Source organism: Xiphophorus couchianus, chromosome 9 (genome assembly GCF_001444195.1).
Source record: "Xiphophorus couchianus chromosome 9, X_couchianus-1.0, whole genome shotgun sequence".
In the NCBI taxonomy this organism is placed as follows: domain Eukaryota; kingdom Metazoa; phylum Chordata; class Actinopteri; order Cyprinodontiformes; family Poeciliidae; genus Xiphophorus; species Xiphophorus couchianus.
The window spans coordinates 23702771-23717354 of NC_040236.1; the positions used below are offsets into that span (position 1 = coordinate 23702771).

The following is a 14584-nucleotide window of genomic DNA, read 5'->3' on the forward strand; positions in this document are numbered from 1 at the left end:
ACATCTCTCAAAGGATAAGAAAATGACATGGGGAAATATCAGTACATTTTAGAAATAATTCATCGCTTTCATTATTTGTAAAAATAATGAACATTTTACTTTTAAAAACTGCACCTTTCTCAATAAGAAATGAAAACTCTTCATTATGATACAGCAAATCAAACCCTTCCTCCAATTGCTGACCAGCTTTTTGCACGTTTTCTCTAATAGTTCAATAATTTATCTTTTGTGATATTTTTAAGGTCAAGATTTTCTATCAGATTCAATTCAGGCCTCCGACTGGGCCACTCCACAATAACACCATCACTACCTGTCAGAATAAAACTGTCAGTAAACCTAAATTAAAATATTTCAAACCTAAGTGATGTAACTATTTGGCAGCACAAGCGTAATAAAAATGTTATTTATTTTTCTAATGATTATTGAGAGATTTCTGAAAAGAAAACCAAAACCCTCAAAGATTGTGAAACTTCTTCCATGAAGACAGGAGCCAAAACAAATACCCAGATAAAATTTCACTTCACCGACCTGGTGTACTCTTCCTGCAGTTGACCCGGGTCAGGGGGAAAGAACTTCACAGAAAGTCGGAACAGCGTATTCGCTGGTCCTGGAAAGCAATAACAGAAATATTGAATTCCTCTCTCTATCAGGTGGCTTTACAGCCAGATTGATGCTACTTACTTCTGACTTGTCTTGCAATGGGCTTTGTCGGTTCCAGCCATACCTAGAGGGAGACAAAGTTTTAGCTTTTCAGCATTTCAAGCTCCAATTTTGACCAATTGTTACAACAAAACTCAATGCAGGTCTTCTAGTATAAAGTGACAGCTCTATAAGCAACTGTCTACTTTTCTTGGGTCAGAATTTACAGTTCCAACTAACAACAACAAAAAAAACCCCTCATTTCTGCCTCATTGTAGCTCAGCTCCTCTGTTAAAACTGTGGCTGATTGATGAAGGAATGTGCAACAAGAAACCAGCATTGAGAAACATTTCTACCCAGAAAGAACTGTTGTAATCCGTTTATGTACACATTTCTGCATCTGTCGTTGATCTAAATATATTGGAGCACATCTTCATGCAGTAAATCAGTTAACCAAACCCCTTTCCAGCAGGCTGATGAATATCATGTCATTGTATATCATCCAAATTAAGTAAGATCAATAGAAAAATAAGACCAGCTGATGCAGACTTTAACTATGAAAGTCTTGGAGCACAATTTTAAAAGAAGATACAGTTTGAGATGTACGGCCAAGTGAATCCATTAGAGAAAAACAGTATTGTTTCAGAATGTGAGTTATGGGTTGGATTGTGGCCCCCCATGTTGGTTTATAAAAAACACTAAGGTGGTATTACATTCCAGTCGTGTTTCTGGAAAGACAAAAACAGCAGAAATTCTGACAGGTGAGTCGAGCCAGACAAGTTATGCCTCATTTCTGCCGAGTGATTTCCACCGCCAGTGGGACTCTCACTGAGCAGGCGACGTTAAACCTAAACACCTCACGCTGCGTCGACTGTACGTACCATTGCCCTATAGACCTACAACTGAAATGTGCCCAGAAAGGTTGCGACGTGTTGGTTTTTTGGGCCGCTTTAATCATGGAGACAAACTAACGTACCAAACCACAGCGATCCGTAACGCTCAGTGGAAACGAAGCATTACGACACTTCTAAATCGTCTCCAGTGAAAACAACACTACCTTACTGCTTGTACTAATCCAGAGCAACAAAGTAACCATAAGATGATGTGAAAGTGAACAGGGTTTCCTCTCCATTCGCATTTATGTTATTATATTAAGAACTTTGATCTGTCACCAACAATGAGTATGCAGTGTAGGTAAGAGTAGTGAAAAACCTGAACCTTTTCATGTGTGGTCATAACAACCACAAACGTTAATGAATTTTATTTGGGATTTTTGTGGCACAAAGTGGTGAATATTTATAAAGGGAAGAAAAAAGGATTCAGTAGTTTCAACACTGAACATTCAACATTTTACAACAAAAAAGTGTGCAAAAGTATGGATGAGGTCCCTGTTGGTCAGTACTTTGTAGACCTACCTTTTGTTGCAGTTAGTTATTTTGAGGCATGTCAGCTGCATTTCCATTGACCATATTATAATTGCACAAATTGGAAATGCAAAAATAAATCTGCTTAATGGAAACACGGCAATTAAAAAAAATACAAACGTACTTTTATTTTTTAATTAAACGTTTTTGCATAAGAATGAGGTGGCTTTTCGGCAATATCAAAATTAGCACATCGCACGATGTGTTGTTGTCATTGCAATCAACAACCGGATGTCACGACTGGCAGAAGAGACGAAGAAGACGACAGGAAGTGGCAGGATGATGCTGTGTTATATTTTTTAACGTCTTATCGTGTGAACAAACTCATTCACATGTAATTTTAATTGCGCTTCTTATTTCTTATTGTGAAAACACCAAAACATTTTGAGCACATTATACATATGTGCTCAACATGTACATATTGAACACATATGTAAATGAGCTACTGACAATTTTACATATTTGGAAACCAGTTCAAACACATTGGTTGGAAACATTTCTGAATATCCATTTAAAATTCCTACTACCGAGTCTCAGTTGGATTTAAGTTTCAACTTTCAGTGGGCTAATCTAACATTTTGCATCTATTTACCATGAAAGACCCCAATAAAATACATTGATGTTTGCGATTGTAACATGACAGAATATTAAAAGGTGTATGAATAGCTTTGCAAAGCACTGCAAAATCTGTGTGCTTCAAAAAAACAAGTGAAAGATATTATTGCGGAGTACATACCCAATTCATCTGCATGTTCTGAAACTCGACGCCAAAGTAATCACTTTCGATGAAGTTACCCCTGTGGAAAACTTCAGAGAGGAGGTTTTGTCCAGGAAGTTTTGGCTGAAAGAGAAGAAAGAAAACAAACTGAGGCATTCCTTTCATCTATATGCCAACAACGTTTTCTAATACCCTCCTGTGAAGCATCTTCAACTAGCACTAAAAGCAACATATAGAGCATTGGTTTCAGTCAAAAAAAAAAAATATATTTAGACGGGACACAACTCATCCCCAGAGATCCTTGGAGAAAGGCCAATGTAGCTGTAGCTGAGCGCTGGGTAGGTTCTGTCTTTCGAGTAGAAAATACTTGCCATCTGCAAATAATTCTCTTCATTGTGTTTTATGAGTTTGTTATGCTCCATCTGTTGAGTCAAATAGCCTCCTTGATGTTGACAATAAGCTGGTAGAATAATTTCTTTAAAAAAAAAAAAAAATAATACAAAAGGTGTCACTGCTGCCTCACCCTGAGCTGAGGGGAGAACAAATCTCAGGCAGAAAATCTGCAGAGGTTTACCTTCTCAGCACTCTGGGGTTTGTTTTCACTAAATGAAGAACTAATTACTATGTACTAAGAGCATACTGCAGTTGAGGTTTGGAAACCTAGGCTGTGACTTTTAGAGAAAATTATAGCCTAAAACATCTGGTAGTAATGTAAAATAGTATTTTTAAAAGCCTTATAAAAAGAACTGCATTGCATCGGCTAAAGTAAGGTATTATAGCTCAGCGGCCGCCAAAAGCTCGACTGTAGATGCTCTTTCGTTACTTTGATACAGTCCCATGTTCTGCATTCAGACAACAAAATAAATCGCAGGTGAAATCTACAAAAGCACCATCAGCAAGTGTGGAAATCTGCTGTAAAAGGCTTCAAGTGCATACACTTAGAGTCTGATTACCACTGAACTAAAGTGGGGAACAAAAGCATATGTGTTGGAATACTTTGTTCTGGCTTTGAGGAGAAGCCAAACACACATTCTAGACGACGTCAGTAAGTATGCTGAATGAAAACAGTGGGCAAATGTGAGGAATTCAGGCAAAATGTGTCACTTTGACAGACTTTCAGTCGTAGATTCAGCATAAAACACCGAGCTCTCAGCAGATGGACTTCTTCATTAGTGAGTTTATCAAAACCAAATTCTTCACTGACATTAGATCTAACTAACGTGGATCTCTTTCCAGCCGCCATTTAATGACGTTAGCGGTGTTTAATTGATTCTATAATAATCTGGTAGAATGAGGATGGAAACATTTGAAAAGCTTCAGTTTAGTGCAGTAACTGCTCCAGCATCCACACGTGTACTTTTAAATACAAAATGGAAACACAAGAGTCAAACCAGAGAGATGGGGCTGATTAGAGGTGAAGTGTTCACTAAACATTCGTAACAAAGTTCATCATAGTTTTTGGTTTTGTTCTCAGATGTCTCTTCTGTGTAAAATTCAAAGGTGCAGTACATAACTTTTATTAAAGAATATGTTTTTACAAATCTATTGAAACTGTTATGTTGTGACAGTATGGCATGAGACAGATAGCCTGAAAAAATAAAGAAATAAAAAAGAGCTCCTCGACCATCTCCCAGTGCTAACTAGAAACAACCAATTAGAGCCAGGAAGAGAACTTAGCGCCGTCAATCATCCCTCTATGTGGCACTGCTCAGCCCCCTCTTCTTCTCCTTCTTTCTCTTTGTTACGCTACAGCTAGCATAGCCTGCCGTGAATGCTCAAGCTAGTTAGCATAGCCACTGATGATGACGGATAAATATTTTTCATGGAACAGTCAGTTGTTTCTCTGCCATTAGCACATTTAGCAGCAAGTCCATGAGTTGATTGACAGTGCCAAGACCCACCGTCTCTGACTGGTTGTTTTTGGTTAGGAGCGATGCATTTCTTCAGATGTGCACTTCTTGTGGAGTAGATAAAAATTTTACAAGTTATGGGTCTCATAACATATTATCCCAACATTGTGACACTTTTATCAAATATGTAAAAAAATATATTTTTTCATAAAAGTTACACACTGCACCTTTATCCCTGAGAAGGAGTGTTTAAATTAAAACCTCAACAGTCTAGTAGGAGAACAACATGTGAGATGACATTTTCACAGAACTAAAGGAAAATGTGGTTCCAGAACAGCATAATAAATAGAGACATGAATCTGCTGATTTTCAGCTTCATCTGCCCTGACCAGTGACAGGCTGGTCAGAAAGTCAAAGAACAACCTTTTTCTGATCAAGTCATACCACCATGCTACCAGGTTCCACTAACACTGTTCCATATGGATGCTGTTATTGAGGAAAGCTTTTTAAAGTGAGGTGCTTAAAAATTAAGTCAGAGGAGGTACACTGATGATGAGGGGATGATAAGAGAAAATTGTATTTTCGTTGCATGTTGAGATATGTTTGCAGCTCAATCAGCTTGTGAGAGAGCAGATTATTCAGCTGATAGCAGGTTGTCGTCTGATAAACAACTTTGATTGCATAACTGAATTTAGAAGCTTGGAAATCACCTTTTACTTCTTCTTACAATAATGGGACAGAAATGATGGTTCTTCAAGATCATTCCTGAAGTTTTACATCTTTCACCTCACAGTAACACTTGAATGTTTTAGCAAACGTTCCACGCTACCTTTATTGGGATGTACAGATTTAGTAATCGTCGGTTATTCAATGTATTTGATCACCGGCACCGCTACTAACTTAACTCTAATCAAAATGTTAAAAGTCAATTAGTTTTCTTTCACATTGCTTCTTTTCTATTTTTCCTTTTCAGATGTTACTTTTATTGTATTTGAAGATCCAATGACTTTGGTTTAAGATGTGCAACCTTAATTTGAATTTAAACTTAACCTTAATTTACCAAGCCAGCAAAAGGACATTACAAATTGAAATGCTATATTTGTGTAACCTTCTAGTCCAGTGGTTCCCAAAGTGTGGGGCGCGCCCCCTAGGGGGCGCCCAGTGCCATTGCAGGGGGAGGGGGGCACGGGAAGCGGTATGGATGAATGAAAAAAAAAAAAAAAACAGTTACACAAAAGTGTTTCACTGTAAAGATGGTTTGTAGTTTGTTTTGTTGCAACCTGAAGTGTGAAATAAACTTCAGTGGAGTTTGAAAACAAATGATGTGTATAGGTTTATGTCTGGTTGAATGATGTGTGTGCCCAGTTGATTTTTTGTCTTTTTTAGAGGGGATTTTATCGCAATCCATAGAGGGGCCCAGAAAATCTTTGGGAACTACTGGGGGGGCCCAGAAGAAAGCCTTTGGGAACCACTGTTTTAGTCCATGTCACTTGAGGCCTCCTCTAATGAAATGAAAAATGAAAAATCACTGTAAACACAAGCAAAGGACAGCTTCACATTCCATCAAACATCAACATCTAAGATATCCTGAGGAATGCACACATAATGTCATCTCTTGATAGTGAGATCCTGATAAGTCGTCAGCAGTCTGAAATTTGCTGGTCGACTGCATACTTTCAGAGAACAAACAAGAGGTTATTTTCACCTTGACCTTTTATACAAAACAAAGGACCTTAGCAATGAGCCAAACGCTAGTGTAAGTCTACTTAATGGCTTTCTGAGTTTCATTCTGATGAAACCCACTGGATCCGTTTTAGAATTTCCCAACATTCATTTTACGTCAGCAAAAAAATTTTAATAATTCAGTTTATTGCACTTTTATCCAATCTTGGTAACAACAGTCTATTGTGGCACACCCTGCAAAGACAGTGAGCAGCTCCAGGCAAGCAGCAGAACAAAGGTCACTCCACACAAGAAGAAAAAGTGAAAATGTGCATCTAAAAAAGGTCCTATTGTGCCAAAACAAGCCTACAAAGACATGACAAGCTATGAAAACTAGACATACCAGGTGATGAGTCAACAGTATTCTGGAATGAGCGGCAAAGCTCCAAAGCAGCAGAGCACAAAGGCTCTTTAAGCCAAAGAAACAACTAGTGTAATCTTTCAGGAAAATGGCTGCATTAGTCATGAAACAAAAAATAAAGATTTTTCATAGAGACAAAGAAATTTACAAGTACATGAAAAAATAAATTATTCTGGTTAGTGGAAACTAAAAATTAGCTTTATGGCCATCTAGATTAACTACAAATGTTAAGTAAAAAATCATTTATTATTTTGTATAGCCATGAAACACTTATAGAAGCAGCCTTTTTTCTTGGGGAAAAAAAAATTCAGTGCTTTGGCGAACTGAAAGGAAGCTGGAGGGCATGAGTTGTGCGTGTGTGTGTATGTGTGTGTGTGAGGGTGGGGGGCGTGCCACAAGCAGCGCTCCGTTATATTCCCCAATGCAAACACAGCTGTAGTACAGGGCTGGTTGGGGAAACACCAATGAACAACATCTTCTTAAAACAGTTTAATCTCCTGACACCAGTTGTGTTTCCACTGCCACAAAAGAAAAAGACTACAGCTCTAAAAAGACTTTATCATCCTAGCAACATCTCTGAGCTAGGCCAGCAGGATGAAACATTTATTAGGAGCGACACATGGGCTCATTGTGCCAGCACTGGATAAAAATGATGTGAACACCTTCTGAAATAGGTTCAATAATGACTTGGTTAATTTACAATATAACAATAATTCAATTACTATTTTGATATTACCCACTACAGAATTCAAGTACATGATTGTGTGACATAATTCTTAGCTTAAAGCAAATATACTCCACCACAAAGCCATTTCTGAATTTTAAAACCAAGCAGGTCTGTCTGGTTGTGGAAAATCAAACCTTTTTTTCCTAAGATACATAAAGTAGTATTGGACATTTTGTTATATAAATGTTTGTTTATTTTTTTTTCCAACTGATGGCTAAACTATAATACCTAAAAAAAAGAACAAGCCTATTCTTAAAATATCTATCTATGATAAAACCATACTGACAAAAATATAAATTAAGAAACAAAATGCAGAGACTTGCATTTTTTTTTTCATTCTTAAGCTAACTATATTATGATCCTTCTTCATCTCTCTGCTGTAAGTCAAACTTCACTTAAATCTGCCGGGATTTTCTGCTGTTGTCACAAGTGAGTCAGAAAATTGGTGGGTTGCTTTTGAAAAGTTCAAACAGCATCTAAAGCTCAGACACATCGGCGGTATAAGAGTTAGCTCATGTGTTGTTCACACCCAGCTTGTGGTACATGGACCACAGCCTTATCGTGTCAATGGGTCACCTAATCAAGCTTTGAAAGCAGAAGGGATTATGGCAAGCAGATGTTTCTCTGAGAGACAAATCTTTCTCTGGGTGTGTTAGCAGAGCGGCGTGCCATTTGGTGCTGTTGGGGAAATACAAGTAGGAGTTTGAACATCAGCTATCTGCATGGGCGGGGGGACTGAGTTTCTCATGCATGGGAAAAAATAAACAGAAAGAAACAGAAAGGTAACAGGTGAATAGCAGATCTTGCCTAACCCAGTTCAAATCCAGGTCTTGGGTGTGCCTTGTGCGACAGGTTAAGCACGGTTTCATCCCAGATTCTCCCACTGGCAGCAGGGGTGTGTTGGGGCTTGCATTTAGCACAGTGGGACACACACCATTTTTTCATTTTAGCTCTGCCATCGCTCTCTCCGTCTCTCTCGATATACACTTTAAAGTTCTGCACACCAGTGACAACAAGTATGTGAAGTGAATTTCAAGGGCCTTTATCTGCTTTTCTCAACCAAAGTCAAGCTTCATTCTAATGAGTCACTGCTGGGGGTTCTTTTCAGAGAGAGCTGGTTGCAGAACACACCTGAGGACAGCTGCCTTCAGGCTGCATTTGTTGGCACATAAACAGTATTTGCTGATAGTCGGGATCAGGTTGTTTGCAGGTGACCTTCGACTCACGTTTCCAACTCAAGCCATTTCAACATTCTTAAGCCTGCCGCTATAAAACGGTGTTTGTTACACATCAGGGTCATTGTGAAATTCTGGATGGGGTGGGGACTGAATTGTCATTTGTGGAGAGAGAGTGTGTGTGTGTGTTGCCTTGCAACTTTCTAAAGACAAATTTAAGCCAAATTCCATACTTCAGTGTTATGCGACATCATTCACCTATCGGGGCTTTAATGTGGAGCCTGCCATCTTTTTTAGCTACTTTAACTAGCCTCTGAGGTCAGTTGGTGAGTAGGTGTGAAGTAGGGAATTGCTACTAGCTGCCCTCCTTTGTGCTCTACAGAAGTGCTGGTTGAATAACGCTGGTTTAATTTATGTTAGCACACATTTTGCATAATGTTTGATCTCATAACATACGGTGCAGGTTTGTGTAGTAGCTGTTTAAAATGTTTGCAAAACTTTATTCCCATTAAATAAGAAACAATTAAAATCACATGTGAATACGTTTGTTCATACAATAAGTCATTAAAAACATGCAGCGCCATCATCCTCCTACCACTTCCTGTTAAATTCTTCTTCATGGTTTGTGGTGGTTGTTGATTATGTGACTTGTGGGATGCAAAATTGTTTCCATTGCAGTTTTGCAAAATAAGACAATTTCAAAAATACTACTTGATCCTAGTGCGAAAGCTTTCTATCAAAAACGAAAGTTTTTGGCGTGTTTTAATTAAGTGAATTTATTTTTGAAATATCAAGATCCACAATAATATTGTCAATGGAAATGACAATATTATTGTGCAAACTGTTGTGGCACAGAATCAGCAATGTTTAGAAATGCACCAATCAGCAGCCTGAAAAAACAGTTCACATGTCTCTGTAGTAAATGCTGTTCCCTCCACACCTTCTGTGTTTCCCCTGGCTTGATCCCAAACTAAAAGTGAGTCCTCTTGATCCAACACCTTCCACACCGATTAGTTTTGTTGCAGCTGTAACCTGTAAGCTCCAAGGTATCGGTCACATACTGACTGGAATAAGATTTGACTTTCTGGCTGAACAGTTCGTGGGTCAGGGTTGGTCAAGGTGAGAAATAAGACTTGTGCAACAGAATCAAGTTATTTTTACAATTGCTTTATGCAGAGTCTGTTCACATCTTTCATGTAAAAGTTCAAACTGCCCAAGGTTCACCTTTCCAGAACAGCAAATCCTGAACTTCAAACAATATAAAACAGAAAAATTCAAAAGGAAAGAAAGCTTGAATGAAAGAGAGCTCAAGAACAAGAAGGAAAGAAACCACTAAAAAAAGAAAGAAAACTCAAAAGAAGAAGAAGGAATGAAAAAGAAAGCTCAAAGGTAAGGAAAGAATGATGGACACAACAATAATGGACTGAAGGAAGACACAAGGAAGGAAGAAAAGAAGAAAATGGAAAAAAGGAATAACACAAGGACAGGAAACAACAAAGCAAGAAATAGAAGGAAGAGTGCAAGGAAGTGTACAAGTAGGGAATGAATAAAGGAAGGATACAAGTAGGGAGCAAAAGAAAGAAGGATACAAAATTTGTTTTAGTCAGTGGCAAGTAGTGACACCAAATTCTACACTCGTCCATACCAGCAAGGAACACCTTATGATAAAACTCTAAAAAGACGACCCTCTATGTATTGTTCTTCGCACTGTGGTTTTTATGACTACTTTCTGGACAGGGAATACAGGAAAAAATAGCAAAAGAAAAAAAATCAAACAGCAGTAACACAATGCACTTGAATCACACAAATATTATCGTGTTGCTCTGACAGAAGAAACCAAATGTGAAGTCAACATCAACAAAGAGGCTGAAATTCCTGGGACAAACTTTCAGCAAGGCTGCACTGCTGTGTGAGCCCCATCCCCCACGTTCTCTGCTCAAACTTTGTCCTGGCGGTGAGCGCTCTTTCCGAACATGAGACACTGGCCTTCACTTCTGCTCCCCTTTCTTCCTACCTACTTTGTTTTTTGCCGTTTACATGCTTGTTTGCCAACACTAAAGCAATGCTGATTCCCTCCCCTCCGCTGTGCATTTTCACACCGCTAGGTTTTACAACCTACACCCCCTTTGGCTATTTTTTTTTTTTAATGGAAGTTTTTGAGCTAGAAGTTAAGGCCAGAGAAGGGGCTGGCTGTGCTGGATAAAAGGAGCCTGTGTTTCCTTGCCCTGATGGGCCTTCCTCCACTGTCCAGAAACCACAAGGCTGAGCTTTCTCCTGCGCTGGCCATGGGAGGAGCTTGTGAACAGGAGCTATGCAAACAAATGTCTGCTGACCATGCCAGGTAACTGTAGTAAAGGTTAACAGATCGCAGAGCAATGCTCTCTTATCTGATTTTGGTCTACTTTGTGCGCCACTGTCACAAGTATTCTGTCATACAACATATTTCTATCACAAACAATAAAAAAAACAAAGGAAAGAACACAGGAAAGTTTGCTTTCTGTGAATTATTGAGCAAAATTCCATTAAACAGTGGCCTTATAATAGCTGTATATTAATGCAGAGTCAAGGGCACTATGGCAGCTTGAGCAATGAAACTTCTTAAATTAGTGAATTTGCCAGAGTTAATATTATAGTTATTTAGTGAAGCATTGTATAAATGTACATAACTCCTAACTGTGCCAGTCCAACATTCCTCAAAAAGTATTCATGTCTCCATGATGATGGTGGAAGAGGAATATCAACGTTACACTCTGAGCACATTTACATATAAAACACAGCAACAAACTTGTGTCTATATCAATGAGAACTGATATCGGCACTTCGCATGTAGAATGTCGGGGCCTTTATGGTAGCAGGGGAGGGAAGGTTGATAGTGCCTTCTGACTTGTTAATCACACACTTGAATTGGTTTTATTGGCTTTAAGTATCACATAACTGTGAAGTGGACAAAAAATGGTTGCACTCAATTTCATTTATCAAAGTAAAGGAGGCTGAATGCGAATGGGTCTCAGCTCTGTAATTGTAAAAGACTTTGAAGCCCACTCCGCAATTTTGTCCTGGTTTGCATTGGTCTGTCACATAAATTCCCAATATAATGCATTGGGTTCGTGGTTTTAGCATGACGATATGTAAGCAAGTTTCAATAATTTGGCAAGCAGCTGCATCCTCTTCTACTAAATAAAAGCAATGCTATGCAGTCTTTCAGTGGAGAGATAACTACTACTCTCCCACCAACCCACGGCTCCTCAATGAATGAACAGACATATGAGGCAGCGTGGATGAACAACAGAGCCTCTCAGAGAGCCATCTTGTTCTTGCCAAACTGCAGCCTGCTTGACAACAAGACTGCTGTCATTCCCCCTTTTGCAGCTATGTATTTCTTTCTGCACCATGTGCAGAGTTCTAATCAGGCCAAATTCAAAAACAGTTCCAGCACAAAAGCAGTAAGGGTTGAAACGAATAATCGTGACTAATCGATTATTGAAATAATCGTCAACTAATTTATCAGTTGATTAATCATTAACTAAAGCATGCAGATTCAAAAATGTGAATTACTGAAAGAACACCATACTCAAAGCAATACCTCTAAATTGTGCAAAAAAATATATACACTTTGTGTTTAACATAAAAAAAACCTCGTCTATAAATATGTTTTACACAAAACTCCTCAAATGACAGTTTTAGCTTCACTGGATTCAAATTCTAAAAAATTAAAATTAAATTTTTTTTAAAAAATGCTCTTGTTAGCACCTTTTGCTATCCATTCATTAAAAGGGTAATCCAAAAAATAATCAACAGACTAGCTCAACACTGAAGTTAAATTAAGAAGAGCTGAGCTTTTCAAATCTTGATAGAAGTATTTTTTTCTCTGTAGATGCATCCTTTGCTACACATGATTAAGTGTACACTAAAGGAATGCTACATTGTTGCAATGTTTGTTTTCTTATTAGAAAAGGAATCGAGTTATTTGTATCTTTCTATGCATTTCTAATGTATATAAAAAAAACAACTTAAATGAAAAATCTGCAGAATGTGCCAATTCTTTCTTATCCGATTAATAGATAACTAAAGTAATCATTAGTTGCAGCCCTAAAAGCAAAACAAAACACAAAAGTCATCAAAAGATTATTTTCATGTTGACTGAACATCATGCCGAACCGTTCTCTTATAAATCAAACTTAAATCTGTCACAGTCCATTAGCATCAGACTTGGCAGTAACACATGGCGGATGAGATTATAAAACGTCCGTCTCAGCGGTGCTCCCAAACTGCATCTGCTGGAACGGTTATTGTTGTGGCTACAGGAGGATTTAGGACACCTGGAGTGAGGAAGAAATACTCCATCTAAAAACACAATTAGCAGCCACCAAACTCAGCATTTGCTCTTCCCCGTAAATCATGCAGCGAATTGAATATTTAATCCTTGTAGCTGACTCCACTTTGACAGTATCCTCCTCACGGCAGGAAACGACAGGAAACAAGTGCTGATATAGTGGCTTCCTTATTACTTCCTATTTGTCTACTGAATTACCCCAGCTGCAAATTGGAGAGCTACAACAGGAAAGCAAAGGAACGTTGTTTAAGTCTGGGCACACCAATAAATAAAGCTGGTGTACAGGCTAGTCTTAGGTTAAAAGGAAAAAAGAAAAGAAAAAAAAACAGAAAGAAAGGAAAGCGCACCCTATTCCATTTCACCACCAACTTCTAGATGTGAAGCAGAAATTAAAGCCAAGAAACCAAAAAGTGCCCTGGAAAGGGACACAAAGCTGGAAGCAATAAGAGGCCTTAAGAGAAGGGGATTTTAGCACCAAAGCCATGTGGCAGCTGTCACCGACCGAAAGCCACACACAAGTAGGGTAACCAAGACATGCAGCCTGCTGTGGAACAAACAGCAGGCTTATCTCAGAGTAAATAAAACAGGACGAGGGGATTGCAACGGTGACCCCGGCGGGACAACTGCTGATACTCACGTCTATGACGAAAAACTCCTGGGAGTCGTCCAGTCCCTGCACACGGATCTGGAGGCCCAGCCCGTGGCTTTTGCTCCCGCCGACCATGTTGCCGCTGAGGCTTTGGCCGGGCTCCAGCGTGCTGATACCGGCGTTGAACTGGGCTCCCAGCCTTGTGCCAGGGGTCTGTAGAACCCGATATGAACCCTCTATCTCCCCCATGATTCTTCTGGGCCGCTAGCTCCTGTAGGTCACAGAAAAAAAGTTATTGCAAATCATGAAAACAAAAAGCAGGATAGAACTTTCTTTTCAAAGGAGACTTCAGATTAAATGCTCAATGTGTGCATTTGGCTCATAGTGAAGACTCGCTCAGTTTGGACACATGAGCCGCATTTGTAGGCACTTAACAGAACTATTTCGTCCCTTCGCAGTCGTGAATGTTCTTTCAAGGTAAGTAAAAGAGCTGTCTGCCACAGAGTCTACTCCAAGAAATGTAATTATGTCAGATCACTTGGACTTCCTTTTGTTTTATTCAGAGATCCTAATTTTTCATTTTGGAAGCAGGTATCTCCCTCTCTCTCTAGTTTTGGCTAATTTCTGACTTCTAGCGATACATATAGATGTCTCCCAACAGGAAGACGTTGCAAATCTGCTTGGACAGCCAATGATTAAGTTATTTTCTATGATTAACTTCACTGAACTTGTTTCAAGAAACTTTTAGACTGACCGAACTCATCTCCTTTAGTGCATTTAAATTTAAACAGTTCTTGAAGCAGGTCCTATAACATGTACCAGTTTTTACAGCTTGACATTTTCTTTTAGCCGTTTATTTTTTCCGTTTTGTATTTGTTGCTGCCTCTTGGCCACAACTCCCTTGAAAAAGAAGTTTTAAATCTCAATTGTTTTTTTTTTTTAGCCTGGTAAAATAAAAAAAACTAAATAAATAATATGTTGTATTCAAAAGTAATATCAACTAGGAGCAGATCGCTTATTTTTTCAAGTTAAAGTTCAATTTATGG

General features: G+C 38.7%; 1 protein-coding gene across 2 annotated transcripts in view; it reads right to left on the minus strand.

The window, feature by feature from the left end:
- Positions 1–14584, minus strand: part of farp2 (FERM, RhoGEF and pleckstrin domain protein 2) — a 38643-nt gene that overhangs the window by 22365 nt on the left and 1694 nt on the right. For both annotated transcript variants that reach the window (XM_028027508.1, XM_028027507.1), the window contains exons 2-5: positions 13587–13809; positions 2800–2904; positions 682–724; positions 529–607 (exon numbers count right to left, since the gene is read on the minus strand). In XM_028027508.1, the coding sequence (XP_027883309.1) occupies positions 529–607; positions 682–724; positions 2800–2904; positions 13587–13787 (428 nt within the window). In that variant the 5' untranslated portion in view covers positions 13788–13809. The remainder of the gene's footprint in view (positions 1–528; positions 608–681; positions 725–2799; positions 2905–13586; positions 13810–14584) is intronic.